Source organism: Argopecten irradians, chromosome 3 (genome assembly GCF_041381155.1).
Source record: "Argopecten irradians isolate NY chromosome 3, Ai_NY, whole genome shotgun sequence".
NCBI classification, from domain to species: domain Eukaryota; kingdom Metazoa; phylum Mollusca; class Bivalvia; order Pectinida; family Pectinidae; genus Argopecten; species Argopecten irradians.
In genome coordinates this window covers 45,017,424-45,037,861 of record NC_091136.1, presented here as the reverse complement: position 1 = coordinate 45,037,861, position 20,438 = coordinate 45,017,424, and the positions used below count along the sequence as shown (strand labels likewise).

Sequence of the window (20,438 nt, the reverse complement as noted above, 5' to 3'; positions counted from 1 at the left end):
TGGTGGACAACACCATGTTGACAGTAAGCTGTACTTACATTTAGTTTGGTGGACAACACCATGTTGACAGTAAGCTGTACTTACATTTAGTTTGGTGGACAACACCATGTTGACAGTAAGCTGTACTTACATTTAGTTTGGTGGACAACACCATGTTGACAGTAAGCTGTACTTACATTTAGTTTGGTGGACAACACCATGTTGACAGTAAGCTGTACTTACATTTAGTTTGGTGGACAACACCATGTTGACAGTAAGCTGTACTTACATTTAGTTTGGTGGACAACACCATGTTGACAGTAAGCTGTACTTACATTTAGTTTGTTGGACAACACCATGTTGACAGTAAGCTGTACTTACATTTAGTTTGGTGGACAACACCATGTTGACAGTAAGCTGTACTTACATTTAGTTTGGTGGACAACACCATGTTGACAGTAAGCTGTACTTACATTTGTTTTGGTGGACAACACCATGTTGACAGTAAGCTGTACTTACATTTAGTTTGGTGGACAACACCATGTTGACAGTAAGCTGTACTTACATTTAGTTTGGTGGACAACACCATGTTGACAGTAAGCTGTACTTACATTTAGTTTGGTGGACAACACCATGTTGACAGTAAGCTGTACTTACATTTAGTTTGGTGGACAACACCATGTTGACAGTAAGCTGTACTTACATTTGTTTTGGTGGACAACACCATGTTGACAGTAAGCTGTACTTACATTTAGTTTGGTGGACAACACCATGTTGACAGTAAGCTGTACTTACATTTAGTTTGGTGGACAACACCATGTTGACAGTAAGCTGTACTTACATTTAGTTTGGTGGACAACACCATGTTGACAGTAAGCTGTACTTACATTTAGTTTGGTGGACAACACCATGTTGACAGTAAGCTGTACTTACATTTTAGTTTGGTGGACAACACCATGTTGACAGTAAGCTGTACTTACATTTAGTTTGGTGGACAACACCATGTTGACAGTAAGCTGTACTTACATTTAGTTTGGTGGACAACACCATGTTGACAGTAAGCTGTACTTACATTTGTTTTGGTGGACAACACCATGTTGACAGTAAGCTGTACTTACATTTAGTTTGGTGGACAACACCATGTTGACAGTAAGCTGTACTTACATTTAGTTTGGTGGACAACACCATGTTGACAGTAAGCTGTACTTACATTTGTTTTGGTGGACAACACCATGTTGACAGTAAGCTGTACTTACATTTAGTTTGGTGGACAACACCATGTTGACAGTAAGCTGTACTTACATTTAGTTTGGTTGGACAACACCATGTTGACAGTAAGCTGTACTTACATTTAGTTTGGTGGACAACACCATGTTGACAGTAAGCTGTACTTACATTTAGTTTGGTGGACAACACCATGTTGACAGTAAGCTGTACTTACATTTAGTTTGGTGGACAACACCATGTTGACAGTAAGCTGTACTTACATTTAGTTTGGTGGACAACACCATGTTGACAGTAAGCTGTACTTACATTTAGTTTGGTGGACAACACCATGTTGACAGTAAGCTGTACTTACATTTAGTTTGGTGGTTGACAGACTGTACTTACATTGTTTGGGACAACATGTTGACAGTAAGCTGTACTTACATTTAGTTTGGTGGACAACACCATGTTGACAGTAAGCTGTACTTACATTGTTTGTGGACAACACCATGTTGACAGTAAGCTGTACTTACATTTAGTTTGGTGGACAACACCATGTTGACAGTAAGCTGTACTTACATTTAGTTTGGTGGACAACACCATGTTGACAGTAAGCTGTACTTACATTTAGTTTGGTGGACAACACCATGTTGACAGTAAGCTGTACTTACATTTAGTTTGTTGGACAACACCATGTTGACAGTAAGCTGTACTTACATTTAGTTTGTTGGACAACACCATGTTGACAGTAAGCTGTACTTACATTTAGTTTGGTGGACAACACCATGTTGACAGTAAGCTGTACTTACATTTAGTTTGGTGGACAACACCATGTTGACAGTAAGCTGTATTACATTTAGTTTGTTGGACAACACCATGTTGACAGTAAGCTGTACTTACATTTAGTTTGTTGGACAACACCATGTTGACAGGAAGCTGTACTTACATTTAGTTTGGTGGACAACACCATGTTGACAGTAGGCTGTACTTACATTTAGTTTGGTGGACAACACCATGTTGACAGTAAGCTGTAATTACATTTAGTTTGTTGGACAACACCATGTTGACAGTAAGCTGTACTTACATTTAGTTTGGTGGACAACACCATGTTGACAGTAAGCTGTACTTACATTTAGTTTGGTGGACAACACCATGTTGACAGTAAGCTGTACTTACATTCAGTTTGGTGGACAACACCATGTTGACAGTAAGCTGTACTTACATTTAGTTTGACTTTTGCGGTTTTCATGCTATTTTCCTCGACAATGAACTTGCGACTTAAAATTCAACACTTTATTACATCGTGGGTGGCCCACGGTGGATTGAACATTATACATCACTTAACCGTGTACAATGCAATTGAATCAGTCAACAATGCAATTAAACATGTGTATGTCTTACCTAACAAGTCTGCTGAATATTAAGAGTTTTCCTCAAAAGTTGTTACGATTTCCTATGGAGAATCTCATTGACAAGTTAATGGAATCCTTAGAGTTATGAATATTTGTGAAACTGAGCCATGGCAGGTAGACTTACTTTTGATTGGAATATATATCTTGTTGCTGATGAAATAATAAAACCTTTAATGAATAGTTTTTGTTTCACTATCATTTGTTCTTGTTTTCAAATACCGTATAGCCACATATTTGCACAGGGGTGATATTTACGCGATTTTGCAGGGCATATATTATTTAGTTATTATCGAAAAAATGATTCGCGAAATATTGGAAAATTGTTGGTAAGGTAACGTCCAGATCTCTTGACCTTCTGTTTAATAGTTCATTTTTGTACATAAAGATGACAATATCATTAAGACGTTGATTTTCGCAATTGCACGGGAAAATGACCAATGTGTTCACACAAAAAATTGCAAAATAAGAAGTGGCGGATAAGTCATTTCTATATTCTTTTAAGTGCTACTTAGTTAAAACTAGCTTAACGATACTATTTCATTCTGAAAATCTAAAAACGATTTACATTTACACGGCATGATAAGTGTCAATATGACGCAAAACATTGTTTTAATCCTTTAACAACATTTCATATTTCAGTCTGAACAAGGAGGCCGCTTATGCTAATTTCGTCTTGGATGGTAAATATTTTCTTCATGTGATCCCCGGAACTCAGTGGTTAAGGTGTGTGACATTCTGTAGATCATTGTCCCAAGTTAATATTGGACCGCCAGGTCTTGACCTGCGTTAGACATTATCCAGACACCGTCCTTTCGATCACCGCCCAATGCCATAGCACTCAACGGGTCATCAGGTGTACCATTTTATGGAAGGACCTGTATAACGTAACTTTCTATACTGTAAATGGTTTAACATCATACTTTAAAGTTTTGTTTGTCTTTTTGAACGTTAGAAATTGAACAAGACTTCCACTTGTTAAAGTTGTATGGTCTGTGACTTGTATTTTTGGCATAGAAAAGGTTTTTAAAGTGTTCTACATATTTTTCTCCGTCTCTAAAAGTTTTTAACTTTCGATATTTACCGACTTTTGTAAAGTTCGTATCTCAAAGTTATTAAACAATTAAATTAAGATATTGATTTTAACGTGCACGTGTACACGTTTAAAATAGCTCGGAAGTATCCGAACAGGTCCGATCTATTGACCATGTGACACGGCTCGGGAGGTTCCGGTCTATACGGGGATCGCCGATATCGATGTCGGTCACGTGATGCAACTCGGTGTTCCGATATTACCCGAAAGTTTGAAACATGGCGTTGACTGTGGCGGTTCCTTCAAAACGTGTGATATTTCATTCGGCATTTACCGCTATGTCAATAGTATATTGGTGCTTTTATAGATCTGATTAATCATATATAAACATCCATATCAAACATTGTATGTTTTACGACAGTTTGTGATGGTGAAAATTACAAGAAATACAACTTTAAAGAAAACCATCATCGCTTAAAGACAACAAAGTTGTTGGGTCAATGCTTAAATCGATATCTTGAAATCCCACACACGAATCGTTGTAGAGTTTATCTTCCTCGAGGAAATCATCGACAAAGCTGCCTGTGGAATCACAAATTCTGACGTATTTAGTAGACGTTTGTTTATCGTTACCGTGTGCAAATATCGCATACACCGTTTCCACGTCAGTCTCCGTCAATAAATCCGTGTCATCTTTATCATGGCGGTCGAGTAGCTCGGGACAAGTAACCGTGTCCTTTGTCAGATTCTGATGGGCACAATCCGACTCGCCGTTGCCATAAGTACTAGTTTCACAACTATCAGTCGGATGTGTATGTTTCTCGTCGGAATTGTGTGTGTTCTGAGCCTTCAAATAAGCGTAACGACTAGGTGCTCGGAAGGATCTTATACGTGTTTCTTTAAGCGGAGAATCAAAAACACCATTGCACTCATATGGAATTTTCGTAATGTCACTTTTTAATCCGGTATCTCGTGACTGCACTCTGTTTGTCCACGGCCGTAACGGTTTCGATGTCGAATTTGAAATTCGTAAATATTTCGTTGTTGTGGAATGTGATCTGTCTTCATTTTTTCGATTTGCCTTGAATGAGCCCGAGTACAGACTGCAGCGCTGAGCTGAATGCTTGTGATTTAAGCCTACAGCAGCGCCATCTGGTGCCGTTAACATGATCTTAGGGATAGCGATTTCTGGCCGTATTGCTGACCTCCCTTTCATTGTTTGTCTCACATCTGTTGATTCGATTATGTCTTTCTGTGACGACTGTGTTGTCAATGATCGCCAAAATTTATGCAGGACCTTTTTCCCGTTGCTGTTATTTGTTTTTGCCGGATTCTGTACAGCATTGTCGATACTTGCCCTTTTAACCGACTGGGATGTCTGTGTCCGGTCTGGATGGTTCATGTACCCTGAAGGGAGCACCATTATCGTGGAACTGCAGACTGAGAACCTGTTAACAACAGAAGCATAAGCTGAATATAGTTACATTCAATACCAATGTGCAAAGGTCTTTAGGGAAATTCGCGATATGTTAGACTACATAATATTACAGAAGTTTAGTCCTAACCCTTATCAGTGGGGTTAGGCTTCCATTACGTTAGGTGGAGAGTCAACATTCAAATGATAGAAACATATACACTGTATCTAGATAATCAGGATAAAAAAGTTCCCAAACCGCAATTCATACTCATTTTTACCGCAAAAAAAAGAGTCTCCTTTTTTATTCCTTATAAAGAAACTATCTAATTTTCAAAAAAAAAAAAAAGAACATTTATTGATATTTCTAGATTTTCCTTATAATCAATATAAAGAAACTATTTAATTTTTAAACAAGAATATAATATTGTAGTGGGAAATTATTTGGCATTATGCATATAAGAGTACATGTGTTTAATTTATCAGGATGAAATATTCGCTACAACAGAAATCTACCGGCTATACGGTAACAGGACAGAGTCTGTGTAAGACGTCACTATTAGCTTTGATCTAGATTGTATTCCTTCTAAAACGTTTATTCTAACATCCATTTCAGATATGGAAACCCAGGAATGTTTGCTAAAGATGTGAAAACCATGAACGGATGTTTGTGACTTAATTACGCTGGCAACAGTTTCTTACTAGGACACCTTTTATTAACAATGAACTCCCCACTGTATTACTACTTTTAGCTTATAGTTTTTATAGAAACATGCAAATAGTAATGAGAGCGAAAATGCTACATTCCGTCATTATGTTGATTAACAACATATACAAACAACACAAACGATAATTATTTTAAAAGGCAATCACTGTCATAAATAGACTGACCACTTGAAGCTTCATTTTGTACAATAGTACAATAAGTTTAATATCATTACTTTCCGTGGTTGATTTTAAACTAGAATTTTGTATTTCGCGTTTACTCCAACTAGTTATTAATAAGCCGGATGTTTGTCTACCACAGAAGGGCTCCTGCTTGTTTTTTTACATGAAGGTGCATTAAAGCATTTGTGTACGGATATCGATCAACGGAATCTTAATTGACAAACTCAAACTGATCACAGAATCAGTAAAACATGTTCTACATCAAATTTAACTACAGACCAAATACCCACAGCGCATCAAGGTCGAGAATGATGTAGAAGACCCACTAGTATCTGTATGCATTGCAACTGGAAATTATCATCTCATCTCAACGTGCATGGAACACATGTGAAAAGAAGAGCAGTCTTACCTGTCTGTCGTCTATGAGTGTGGCTGGCTAAGGCTTACTCGCTGTTTAATTGTATAATGGCATCATCAAGGTAAGCATTGTATATAGTGACAACCGATCGATATGCGGTTACCATGGGAACGCTTTGTAACCCTTTGAGGGATGTTGTCTTTTGGTTTGCTTCTGTCCGATAAATCGATAATATATATCCAGGTTTCAAGGCAGACAAAGTAGGCGGTAATGACAAGGGATTTATATGATTATTTGTAGAACACCAATATGGGAACTTTTTCTTCACAGACGTAGAATAAGGTTCATTTACAGTACACGCAGATTATATACTCAAATGTGTACAGACTCCGACAACACCATGTTTACCAAAAATACATAATTAGTACAGGTATATTTACATGTTTAGATATGAAAGTTTCGTTTATATACATGTATATATTTATGTAAGTATTGTGACAAATATTTCATAAATATCTCTTTCACACCGATAACTACCTACAACTACTATTATAAATATATATATATATGACAAGTTAAATATTAAATATTATATATTCGTCTTAAAAACTCCATTCCATTTATAGTACTGTGACTAAAACTTGTTTACATACATGAATATTCTTATTCTATATGTTATATAATATATATATATATAAGAAATAAAAACAATAACGACTGACTATAAGCGCTTTCGCTCCATTCAAGGGAGCTCTTCAGACTTAATATATATATTCATTATACCTTTGCTTCCTTTTCACTATAGAAATAGTTTATGTCTCGGGGGACAATAAAAGTGCTATTTCCCTCATACCCATTCAATAACTGTATAATACATATTAAGTCTGGAGAGCTCTCTTGAATGGAGCGAAAGCGCTTAATAGTCAGTCGTTATTGTTTTTATTTCTTATATATATATATTATATAACATATAGAATAAGAATATTCATGTATGTAAACAAGTTTTAGTCACAGTACTATAAATGGAATGGAGTTTTTAAGACGAATGTTTTGCCTTTGTATTGAGCAATTATTTGAACATGTAGAGAGGTGAATGGACTATCAAACTACCATGGACAGACTAACATTTATTTTAGACAATTGATAATGTTTTTCTTTGTTGTTTTTCCCTCCCTAAGTTCTGTTTATCTTGACACAAACACTTTGAGATCAATAAGAAAGGATACTAACCACCAACTCATTGTACTTTACAAATAACACCTACTTTGGTTCCATTCAACTATTGTTCGCTTTTTGTCATTTTATATAAATGTTAACGTTTTACAACTTGAGAATTCATTCTTTAATTTTCCGACAACAGAACATTAATACTATGATATGCTGGATAACACATAAGCTATATGATAAAATGCATTGCACTACTCATTCATTACCAATCCAGTTCATTGGTTTCACTTTCGTTTTTGTACTGATACACAGGCATATAATGTATCATGCGCAGGTCTGGCAAATAATATACATGTATATCGATGTTGGCGAACTATGTTTTCATATCCATATGAATGAATTAACCTTGGTGTTACATTCATACGATATTCAATTTCTAAATAGGATAGTCGATGAATGGAAATGAACATTGGTAGTCAGAGCATTTTATGTGTCAGGTATGTATTAAAATGACACGGATTTTGTTTTAGAAATTGCCTTTAAAGCTGACAATGCAAGTTAAGAGATAAACATACATGTGTATATCATTAGGTTGTGATAAAGGGATTTTATTTTCTTCCTGGACACATTTTGGGAGATGGTTTGGGACAGGCTGTAGTTTTTCCCTACTAATTGTCCTACTTTGATTGGTGTTTTAATTGGTGTGATAAAGAATTCGGAAAGGTATAATTCTTACTTAAATTTCAAGATACGAATGTTTTACAATATTGCAAACAGAAATATCCAGGTTCAGTACGTTTTATTGTTGTGCAAAGATGTACTAAGTAATACGGGCAAACAGAATAACGACAATATTGCTAAGTGTTTTTCATTTAGATACACAGGAGTTTCTTCCCTTGAATTGTTTTGTTATATGTTGTATTATATTGTAGCATTCATTGCACTCGTTATTGCCTTGTTTAATGTTGCTTGCTTCAGAATATCAAAGACGTACTTTCTGTTTAAGGTTAATATATTCACTTTGTTTTGAAATTAGAGTTATGTCATAATCAATCCCATAAACATTTTGCTGACCTTTAAATCGATAATGAAGTTAATTGTCCAAATGGTAATAGATATTGTTACTAATCATAATTTTGGTTGTTGGCGAGTTAATTACTCAATTGATCTTAAAGTTAAAGACATGAAAAAATGTGTTTTTAAAATGTACCAAGAAAGAATGTTTCATAAATTGGGAAGACAGATTCAAAGTGCAAAATTTCAGTCTTTTTAAAACACATTTTTCTTCCTATAATCGCATTGTTTGAAATGCCCCATTGTTATATGTCAGGATAATTCACAGAAACCATTTACGTTTGTAAGTCAAGCTACCTTCAAAGTTGGTGCTTTTATAAAGCCAAGCCTGGTCGTTTTGAGAACTGTTTTCTCCATATGACGAATGTAACCTTCAAGTTTTATGTGAAAACTAATGGAAGTACTGCATTTTTGTGCATTTTTTTACTGATTAATGCATTACTTTTCTCCCAATATGCAGAACATATTTCCTTTACCGACAAACCGTTTAAAATCATCTTCAAAACCAAATCCTATTATCTAACATGTAAATTCTTTATAATATTAACTTATAATAACTCCAAATGTATGTCAATACCAGCAATGTATAACCTATAAAACAGTGAGGCTGTCACATCACTGGTTCTATAATGTAATGATATATATGTACTTACAACCTAAGGCTACACGTTAACGACATGGCTGAATGACAAGATGATGTGATCGTTACATCGTCTGTACATGTATTATCTTTTTATCATGGTAGACTCTCTGAGTGATGAATGTCGGATTTAAGAGGACTTGAAGACTGAGCCGTTTTTATATATGGAATAAAGTTTAAAAAATTATATGTTTTACAGAGAATATAAATTGATATCTGTGCCGCTTTAATTTATTTCATTCTAAAAAGGCATATCTTAGTCACTTTAAAAATCGAAATTAATTAGGACTCCTGTTTTGTGCTTCAAAACTTGTCGTCAATACGAATTACATTACGGTACAGTGTATTACGTATAGTCAGTTTGGTTTTGTTTAGTTTTACGTCCTATTAACAGCCAGGGTCATGTAAGGACGTGCCAGGTTTTGTTGGTGGAGGAAAGCCGGAGTACCCGGAGAAAAACCACCGGTCAGCGGTCAGTACATGGCAACTGCCCCACATGGGATTCGAACCCGCGTCCCAGAGGTGGAGGGCTTGTGGTAATATGTCGGGACATCTTAACCACTCGGCCACCGCGGCCCCTACGTACGTATAGTCAGTAAATTAGAACTAAGTAATTATTGATGAACTCTGGGATATCATCACTGATTCAATATATATTAGCTTTCATATACTAATTAGTAATTTTCCGTCAATAGAAGTCTCTTATTTGAAACTTCAAAGGGGAATAATACCTTTTTGACAGAATGGTTTTCATAATATACATAAGCTATATGCTTCTCCAGAACAGAAATAGTGATTAACTTTCGCTTAGCATACATGTATAATTCTACCAACGATAAAAATGAAGTGCAATAGAGTTTTAACTAACTGATAACGATGTAACATTTCATGAAACTGTTTAAAGTATTCTTGGAATTTGTATCGAACGTGAATTTTTGAAACATGTGACACATTTTTCAACTGATATGTTAATACAAGAAGAAGATAATGCGTTTTGTAATAAGTTTTCATATTGAACATACATCAGTATACTGTCATATCATAAAACATTTTATGTGCTTATAGTACCTCTGACCCCATAAGATGAAAAATATCAAACATTTTCTCGTTTTTTTTTACCAAACCTGTGGATTCAATCAGTTGATAAAGGAATATGATGAATGACAAAGCGGAGCACAGATGAGACCGCGCCTTAACGACAAGAGGAAGGGTGACACATCTCTGGATAACGTGCTAATTTGTGACATAGAACAAAAAATAGTTGTAAGTATGCAGTTTAAATTTGGACATTTCTGCAAACTTATATTCTAGATTAAATTTGGACATTTCTTCAACTTGAACTGTTATATTCCATCGATATCGTTATGAACTTGATTGACAGATACAATAGGTTGATACCAATGACAATATGGTCTTTATTGCATTGCAAGCTAAACTTGACCATTCGCATTGCAGTTGTCCTCCCTGTCTAAATAAATTAAAACAAGAACATGTTGCATCATACAAGCAGTTAATTTGATTAGAAAAAATCAGCACATAATATGAATCATAATTTTTCACATTGCTTTACGAGTTGCATGTATGATTTAATAAAGTGTTTAAGTCTGTTTCGCCATCAGAACAGAAGACCCGATGACTGTGTTCAGTGGTGTAAACCTGACTGCTGTATTGGGTTATATTGATTGGTGACGGACTGACAGATTGCTGACATGCGACATCTTTATAAATGTTCTACTCTCATAGCCACGGTATTAGTATTAGAATTGGTGTTTACGCATGCGTGTTCAATATTGGGAGATTAATGCAGCTATTGATCGGTGGCCACTTAACTACGTACTGTGCCTTGTATACCAATTAGAATTAGCTTACAACAAAGAGGTTATTCCAGGTCAAGACGTCGCCATTGCTAAGGCGATAGTTCTATGATTATCATGCGTTCGTTCACCGGGCATCTATGCTAGCACTGAGCAGACGACAGCTGATGAAGACTGCTAACAGACGACAAGGGGGTGTGGCGCTGCAAATAAAACTGGTGTTTTGTAATATGTGAGCCAATTTTGGAAGGAAAAAATGGCGAAAAATTACAAAATTTCCATGTCATTAAGGAAGCAGGACAATGATGAGCCAGTGTACCATAAACAGGACGGGGAAAGGTTCTCTAAGTCTCAGACAGTTAAAATGAATATTAACACAGACTACTGGATAAAGCTAACTATAAAACCATCGATGATTCTCCGGTAAGTCCATTCTACTTTCATTTTACCCTTTATACCTTTGATATCGATACGCCTTCTAGCCCCAACTTTCATTCAAGGGTATCAAAGACGTTTCGATCGTCAAAAATTTGTATAACGCCCTGTTGAGTTGGTTGAATACGTGCATTGTTAAGATGTATACCGTAGTCTGTACATAGTGTCTACGTTGGTAAGTTGGCCTTGGGCACTATTTTAACACAAGAATATATACATGCACTACTGTATTCTGTACTACACATCCAGGTCAACTTTCAATGGAGAATATAAATATACCGAACAACCAACACACAGTACTTCTGTGTTTACGATGTGTACACACTTTCTCGGTTTATTGCTCTCGGAGTTGTAAACAGTCAAGCGTAGACATTCATGACCTCAGGGTCAAACATAAGTATCTTGGTAGCCTTAATTCAAACCTGATTATGCATTAGTCACGGATTTGGCTTTACATTCATACTATTGTGATTTCAACACATGTAAAAACATTATTAAATAATATATTACATGACGAATATGAGCCACCTTAGGTAGGGACTAAAATAAGAACGATAACGAAAGCAAAAATGGCAGCAGTATCATCATCTGCATATTATAGTTATAAAACCAAATAGGAATAGTTTTGCTTTATTTACATATACATTTTAAAAATTTGGACAGCTGTCGCCATGTCTAAAATATAATTTAAAAACAGAATTCTGTATAGCTTAAGTATGTACTGAATCGATACCAAATGTATGTCACGATGTATTTCTGATTTTTCCCGCTGTAAAAACAAGAAAATATTTTTATAAATCACGGCTTGTATGGTAAATATTCCCCAATACAACGAAAAATACTTTATACAATGAACCGACAAAAATCAATAAAGTCATTATAACAAAAATACACCTGAAAACAATAACAGAAAGCGATTGCTTGGTATGCAGACGCACGCATTCGTCTCTGAGTCTCTGTGAGTCACCCTAGCTATGGACATGTCGACGTTGTGTAATCAAACAAAACGTTACTTAAAGGGCCACTACCTTTCCGAAACGGCTTTTAATTTTTAAAATAGGAATGTAAAACGAGATCAATAATTTTGTAGAGTCGCAGAAGTTATTAACTATACGTTTACTAGCACACTTATCATCACCTTCAGAACTGTTTAATTAGAATAAATAAAATGTTAATTTTCATAACGCGGGTCGTTTTATGTTTCCCGCCGTCGTCCTAAATGCCGCGCGGTAGTTGACTATCACTGCGCCAGACGGCAAAACAGCGAAATGCATCTCCACTTTTATCATACATTAGACAGGAAATCTTGCATATGTTTGGTGTTGTAACCTCATCTTAAGCCATCGATATATATTTTCTTTTGTTATTAATGTTTTTAAGAAACCTTTAAATTTTGCTCCGGAAAGGTAGTGGCCCTTTAAGGCTGTTTGCAAATCATGAAGATAATGGTTTTCTCATTCGCATAATGCATTAATAGCACACAATTATCCACGATTGTTTGGTCTATTAAATCACATTCCGATAGAATACATTTGAATAACTATAACCGTCTATATGTTTGACAAGGCAAAGCCAACTGATCCCCACACAATGCCCTAACAAAACCTACAGAACTAGGACAAAACATTTATTAACAGAGAATTATCTATTCTTTCATAAAATTGTAACCAAATGTAAATATAAGCATCGAACGCTAGCGCGCTTCATGGAATTTGCCTCTGTCCAGTTGGCATTCATAATGTCTATGAATGCCAACTGAAAGACGTTCAATGCTTATATGTTTAAGGAAGGCAATGATTGAATGACACTATAGTTATCCCTGTTCTATTGTTTTCAATTTTTCTTTGGAGATATTCTCACAATCATTTCCCGATGACAGGGAAGATTTAAAGCTTACCATGGGTTTAGCTTAGCTTATGAACAGACGAACGCTCATGTCTTTTATAACGAATTTTTTCATGCACAAACATTACAACTGTTTCTTATTTTATATTCATACAGTATACTACGATGTTCCGCCATTTCTTTCACGATAAAAGTTTATGGTCTGAAATGCCAAAGCTGAACGCAACAAACTTTAGGTTTGTGATTCAAAAGACTCTCCACAGTAACTTTTGGCATCGCATAATTAGTAACCATCTTGATGCTTAAGAATGACTTCCAAAGTTTGACAGGAATACAGCTATTCTGTTGACGCCATGACGATTGGTTAAACTCAAAGAGTATAATGTATGAATAGTTCTGTTCAACAACATCAAGCAATTAATATGTATGGTACGTAACTTTAGTCGATTCTTATCTTTCTTATCTTTTATATTTTCTGACGATTTGCGAAAAAACGAAACACAAGTAACAGTTCAATTACTTAAACGAGTAATTCTTTGGAGAATGTGTGTTATATAGCCTACTGCTGGTAAATTTGATTGCGTCTGGCGTGAGGTTTTATCGATGTATATAGTTAAATAACTACAGGTTTATATAGGTCTAGGAAAGAGAGTGTACCTCACATGGCCAAGCGTACTGGAGCAAACGGTCGATACCTTCCAACGCTCCAGATAGCGTTATCATGTTTTACACGCGCTGTGTCAATTATTTATCTGGCTTCAAGTCTTAGTTAACCAAAATAGTTCTACGTTAGCTAAAAGGTTGTAATGTTCAGTCAAAGCTGGAATTTTATTAGAATTTGATTATTGCTGAAGATCGTACTAAATATAATTTTCTTATTCCTATATGGTATAGTGAACATATTCCATGTACATTCTGACTCGTCCTTATTAATTTTATTTCATTGTTTACTTTTTAATCTAATTGAACAAACGGAACTGATCTCCATATTGTTGCCTGATAGGAAACTGTTCTTATATCATTCTTTGCTATCCTTTTGTTTTTTATAATACAAACTTCATTTTCTGGCTTTTACGTTGGATTTATATGGCAGCTATCAGTTGCTCATGATGAAATTGAAATTCCAATTTAACCACAATGTGACCATAAATATTCATGTGTCACATATGTATACATATATCGCTAAGGCTTTAGTCACATACACATATAATTTTCTCTATTTCCACAGGTTTCACATTTATTAAGGCATTGCTATAACATATAAAATCTATAAATTAATGCAGGAACATACACACTTTCTTTCAGCTTCACATCGATATATGCATTGATGTAGATAAAGCCTTAATATACATACGTTACCACTACACGGTCACGTAGTAAGGTGTGCCTTAGTCTATCGATTACGCAATTAATTAGAGACAAGGATGAAAATTTCGTTAGATTGCTATAACATAAGTATCATATCCTGACCACTTGTAATAGAAAACCAGGGGGGTTTGATAGTAATGCCAGTATTTCATAGCCTTAGATAAATAACCTAATTTATTTATCTTTATTTCGATATATCACTTTACATCAACACATATGAGAATGATCATTACTGTTGCAGAATCAGATTTATACTGGTGTTAGATTAACACGACGCCTATGACACGTCAGAAAATCAATACCTACATGGTACAAAAATATCTGATTTAACTCGAAAATCGATCCTCACTCCCAGATGCACTGTATATGTTGGATGCTCATGTTGTGTTTTATCATTTGATTCAGTGATTCAATTTAGTCAATATTAATTGTGATATCAGGGCGATGCACGCTTGTTGTATTGATCTGTTTGATATAAAACAGCAGAACAGACAGACCAATACCGACAATGGTGTACCGGGGATGTGGTTTGGTAGGCATTACATGGTAGTGCTGCCACGAACTCATGGGGAAGGGTTATTTACTCAAAGCAGCTGTAATTCTTTTCTTCCTGGTGAGGCAAACAAAAACTAAAAACGCTGTCTGAAGTGGTTAAAATGTCAGCGGTCATTGATCAGCCTCCTTTTGCTTTATAATTCTTGACAGATAGAATAGCTAGGTTATTCCATTGAACGTGTATGTAGTGTTCCTGAACATATCATTTCATTTGAAATTAAGTTTGCTTACAAAACAAATGTTTCTGAAGCATTCATAGCGTTCACCTTACAACAATCAATTATCTCGATCTAGAAATGCTATTACACATCTATCAGAAAGGGAGGAATAGGGATCGATCAATGGGATGGCAACTGCAGGTTTGCAAAATAATGAAATATTAAGTTATGATAATCTTCTAAATATAAACTACGAATAAAAGCAAATCAATGTTGCATTTATTGGTAGACGCCAGTAACAGCCAAATAGTGGATCCACATCGAAGACAAAATAATTTCCATAGGTCAGTCATATAGTAGAAATCATTTAAAACTTAAGTTATATAGAATGAAACCCTCCTGTGTGGGACACCTCAAAGTACCCTTCCCATTTGGTAAATTGGTGTTGTTTTTTGGCAAAAAACAACATATGAAGGACCGATTTTTTAAATTTAATTACGGTCTGCTTTGTTTTACCTTTTAGCCAAAATTGAATAATACTGTTATTTATCGTTTCCATCTCTCTTCCTTTTAAGACATGTGATAGCCTCAGACCAACACAGTGCCACAATTGGTTACAAAAGTCATTGTTTCCTGTAATCCTGTATCTATCTTTAATTTCCCGTTTGATCTGACAGTGGTCTGGTGGTACACGGCGTGAGGACGGACTTCGTCCCAGACACGCCGACAAAGACATTGGACGAGGATGCCATGTACTACAAAGCCAAGTTTAGTACTGTCAACTTTGATACACACAACCGAGGCAAGAGGAAAGACCTGACATTTTTATTTGAGGTAATATGTTCAATTTTTATGATCTGATTAACAATTACTTCTGTGATTCTAATAACATTTAATCAACGTAAATCGTGGAAGTGATGAATGGGCCAGACTCAAGCTGTAGTTGAAACTTCCTATTGCGAAGATAACATCTGTATAGATTATTCTGTTTCAATTATTATAATCCTTTCATACAAATTATGAATGAATTTTACAAACGCAATATAATAGAAATAATTCCTCTTAGATTTGAACATAATGACAGTGTGCCTTCATCGGCATCTCATTTAACAGATCTAGAGTTACTTCCCTTTACTTAGTACAATCTATAGATGATAAGAATTGTTTAAACGATAACTGGTATGTTAACGATGCTTTGTTGTTTATACACACATATATATATAAATACATGTTTATCATATGAAAATTTAAATTATATTTGAAGCGAATGGTTCTGCTTCTAAATATTGCCTTTCGCATAATCTGTCTTCATGCTGTCGCTAAATGATTTTTTGTGTGTTGTAGTATTAATTACACCATTCATTTTTAGTTCGATCACGGCGTCACCATGAAGACAAATATCCAAATCAAGCTTTATAAAACTGGAGAAACAGAACATTCATCATGGGGGCAACCTCTAAATATGATAGACTTTGACTGTAAAGTAGCGGACGGACAAACGTATGTTGATATAGTCAAAGAAAAATATCTTTAACTGGTTAAAAGCTTTATAATTCCCATGAATTACTAAGACACTAATCGCCAGGCAGTGCGTAACTCCGGCTAGCATGCCAGACAGTGAGTAAGACAAGGCACATTCTTCCTAGAAACGATAGACCCACACATTTTCCAAAACGAATTCTGCACCGATTAGCTTAACATGACCGTTGGCATCAATGACTCCAGCTTTGACCTTCCATTGAAACCCCAAATTTGCGATTCACGATAAGACATCGAGAATCTCCGTGATGAAGTTCTGCCAATAAGGATGGCAGTAGACAGACGTTTGGAAGGAAATATGTTAGATAAACAGACGGAGATAATGAACAGGTGATCTAACATGATGGCAAGGCGAGGTTGTTATTCTTCTGATAACATGAAATAGTGTCTTGAATGAATCGTTGGTATCATATGTACTTAATGATCATTTAACTGCAAACTTCACCCCAAAGACTTTTATACTTTAAACACTGCCAAATCCTAATTCTGTAGGTTGTGTTAGGACATTGTGTGGAAAGATTAAAATCATAAAGGTGTCGTTTGACTCTGACCAACGTAGCAACATTGTATGGACCTTTTGGCAAAATGTGAACAAATGAAACAAATGAACGCAGACTAGAACGTACAAAACTAGTCAACAATGTTACATCAGGGATTATGAGTTTATGATGCAAGTGTGTCAAGTATGTCATTTGAATGAAAGAAGGAAGTAAGCTTTAACATCAAAGCTTTATTTTAATGGGATATACTCATAGAAATTTGAAACAAAATATGATGTTAGACTTTATTTACTTACCATATTACGCCAAATGTTTGATAGTGCTATACAAAAATATCACATCAGATCCTTTAGAGCTAAACATAACCTGATGAAATACAGAGAATGATTTATTCTGTATTGCCATATTACAGAGTTATCTGCTCTTGTGCATAGGTATTGATTGGTACGTCATATGTTTGCGAGCATAACTAAACGCCATATTGTTAAGGAAGTACTCCTCTGAGAAGTCAAAACTATTTTGTATTAAACTTTTTTTCTCATATAGATTTTCAGAAATAGGAATTCATACCATAAAACAAAATGGAAATAAAAACATATGTTCGTGTGCCCGTCTTTGAGCTATTATCACTCAAAGATACCTAGTTGACAAAATATTGGATTTTTTGGGAATTCTGCTGTTTTGACAATATACACAAGTGATTTAAGCCATAATTTCGGAAAGAGGTGCTAGATATGTATGGATGTAGAATTTACTTACCAGTGGTCTTCTGTAAAGATATACCAGTTTTGATTAATAAGACTCATATGTTTTCTCAGAATAACAACAAATGCTACCCCTATCCCTTAATTTTCAGCTACAAAATGCATCATTTTCAGCCATTTTTGCCAAATTTAACCCTTTATAGAAAAGGTTCTGGTATCAAACTTTTGTTAATATTTTGTATATCAATAGGGAAAGAGTTCTTCTTTCTAAATCAGACAGAAAAATGGGGGGTCCGTGTGCTTTCTTTTTTGTCCAATTTCAATATTTGTAATTTTTCAATATTTTAGAGTAAAAAAAATAAAAGTACACAAATTACCATTAAATGTAAAAGTAAAGCGACAAAAGTATATCATTTCACACATTAATGCTCAATATTTTAATTATAGCGAACCTAATAAAGATTTTCAGCAAAAATCAGCTCGATACAGCTAAAAATGCTGGCGCATTGATGATTTAAGTAAAAATAATTTCAGCAAAAAATGGTAAAACTGTGGCTCTACTCAAAGCGAAAAAAGACACAATTTCAAGATGGCCGCCAAATGGGCCATTTCTTAAAATCTCCTTAAAAATCTACAAAAAAATAGAAATGTAATTTTTTGACAAAATTTGCAACTGGCAACTTGCTATAGATATTAATAGATTTTATTTGAAAATCTCATAACTTCTTTGATCTTTGTCGAAACGAGTCTTCAACGGGACTGAAACCTCAGAAGAATAAATCCTTAAGGGAAAACGATGCAAATTTCGGTCACAAAATAATGACGTCACAATGGATACCTACCTGCAATGGAGTTAACGCATGTAATATTGAAAGACAGAATACCAAAACGATGGAATAATGAGCGTAATTACGTCAAAGATGTATACGTATACCAAAACACATGTTATAGTATTACAAACAATGACTCGTGTATAAAGTTGTGCAATAGTATATACGATGTGAAAAATCACATGTTCTTATTTTGTTTATTTTGATATAATTGTTTGCTTTTGTCTGCGAATGAATAATTATGCAATTTGAAATTAATTTATAAAATGAACACCCTAACTTATTGCAGCCAAACATTTTAATAAAAAAGGTTTAATATTACTAAAACGCATTTTCATTAAAATATAATCATATCTTCTTATATATTTAGCTATTCCTTCAGAAGACCAATATCCAATATACATTTGAAATAACTAATATTAGTAAAATGATACTAATTTTTCAAAATAAAAATGGTAAGTATGTAGAAGCATGTCGCTATAAGTTGCAGAGGACGGAAATATCATATACATGTATTGAACATAGATTATTTTACTGGAAATGAATGATTGCCATAAACTTTAATTTGAATATTTCCATTCAGCTCAATCAAGGGGTTTTACTGGCTCGTTTTGATTTAATGCAATGCTATAATTGTTGTTCATACATGTCTTTCGTTTGGTTGTGACAAGGTGTGAAAATGCATCATACAGTATAAGGGTCGAGTATGCTCATCATAGATAGGTTTTATCAGTAGCAAATACGTTACCAAACATTCATGCAAAAATGTTTTTGCTCATCTGGAACCTGTAAACATTTTGTATGTTGATTGATTATTTATGTCTGTTGAAAACAAATTAGTTGGAAGAGCTGTGTTGCTATTTACCAAAAACGAGAATAAAACGTGCAATATAATCATAAAGGTGTTTGTTTTTTGTTGTTTTGACCGTCGCACTATCATTGGTAACCTGCTTATTTACAGGGACAGTTCGTTATCTTTCTTCAGCAAAATGACAAAGATAAATTGGACAATATCAACACAATGTATCAAACAATAATATCTATTCAATGTATAAAAAAATAATATCAACCCAATCTATCAAACAATAATATTATACAATGTATCAATGTATCAAACAATATATCAAACAATAATATCTACACAATATATCACAATATATATCACAATATATCAAACAATAATATTATACAATATATATACAAACAAAAATATACAAATATATCAAACAAATTATATCTGCACAATAATTCAAACAATAATATCTATACAATATATCATATATCTACAAATATATCTAACAATTAATATTAACAATATATCAATATATATACATACAATATATCAACAATAATATCACAATATATCAAACAATAATATCTATACAATATATCCAAACAATAATATCTACACAATATATCAAACAATAATATCTACACAATATATCAAACAATAATATCTATACAATGTATCAAACAATAATATATCCACAATATATCAAACAATAATATCTACACAATATAT

The 20,438-nt window shown here is 34.4% G+C and overlaps 2 protein-coding genes across 3 annotated transcripts; one reads left to right on the top strand and one right to left on the bottom strand.

Moving 5' to 3' along the window:
• Window positions 1–2,516: 2,516 nt before the first annotated feature.
• LOC138320052 (uncharacterized) lies at window positions 2,517–5,050 on the bottom strand. Its single transcript, XM_069263139.1, has one exon. The coding sequence runs from the start codon at window positions 5,048–5,050 to the stop codon at window positions 4,082–4,084; it is 969 nt and encodes a 322-aa protein (XP_069119240.1). The 3' UTR covers window positions 2,517–4,081.
• Window positions 5,051–7,828: 2,778 nt separating this feature from the next.
• On the top strand, window positions 7,829–19,817 carry LOC138318763 (CB1 cannabinoid receptor-interacting protein 1-like). 2 transcript variants are annotated; one of them, XM_069261445.1, is made up of 6 exons: window positions 7,829–7,951; window positions 9,563–9,750; window positions 10,309–10,431; window positions 10,788–11,405; window positions 16,021–16,177; window positions 16,713–19,817. In XM_069261445.1, the coding sequence occupies exons 4-6, from the start codon at window positions 11,239–11,241 to the stop codon at window positions 16,875–16,877; spliced, it is 489 nt and encodes a 162-aa protein (XP_069117546.1). In that variant the 5' UTR covers window positions 7,829–7,951; window positions 9,563–9,750; window positions 10,309–10,431; window positions 10,788–11,238; the 3' UTR covers window positions 16,878–19,817. The 2 variants fall into 2 exon arrangements, with proteins under 2 accessions (XP_069117546.1, XP_069117545.1); XM_069261444.1 differs by lacking the exons at window positions 7,829–7,951; window positions 9,563–9,750; window positions 10,309–10,431 and having other exon boundaries at window positions 10,739–11,405.
• The last annotated feature ends 621 nt before the right edge of the window (window positions 19,818–20,438 follow it).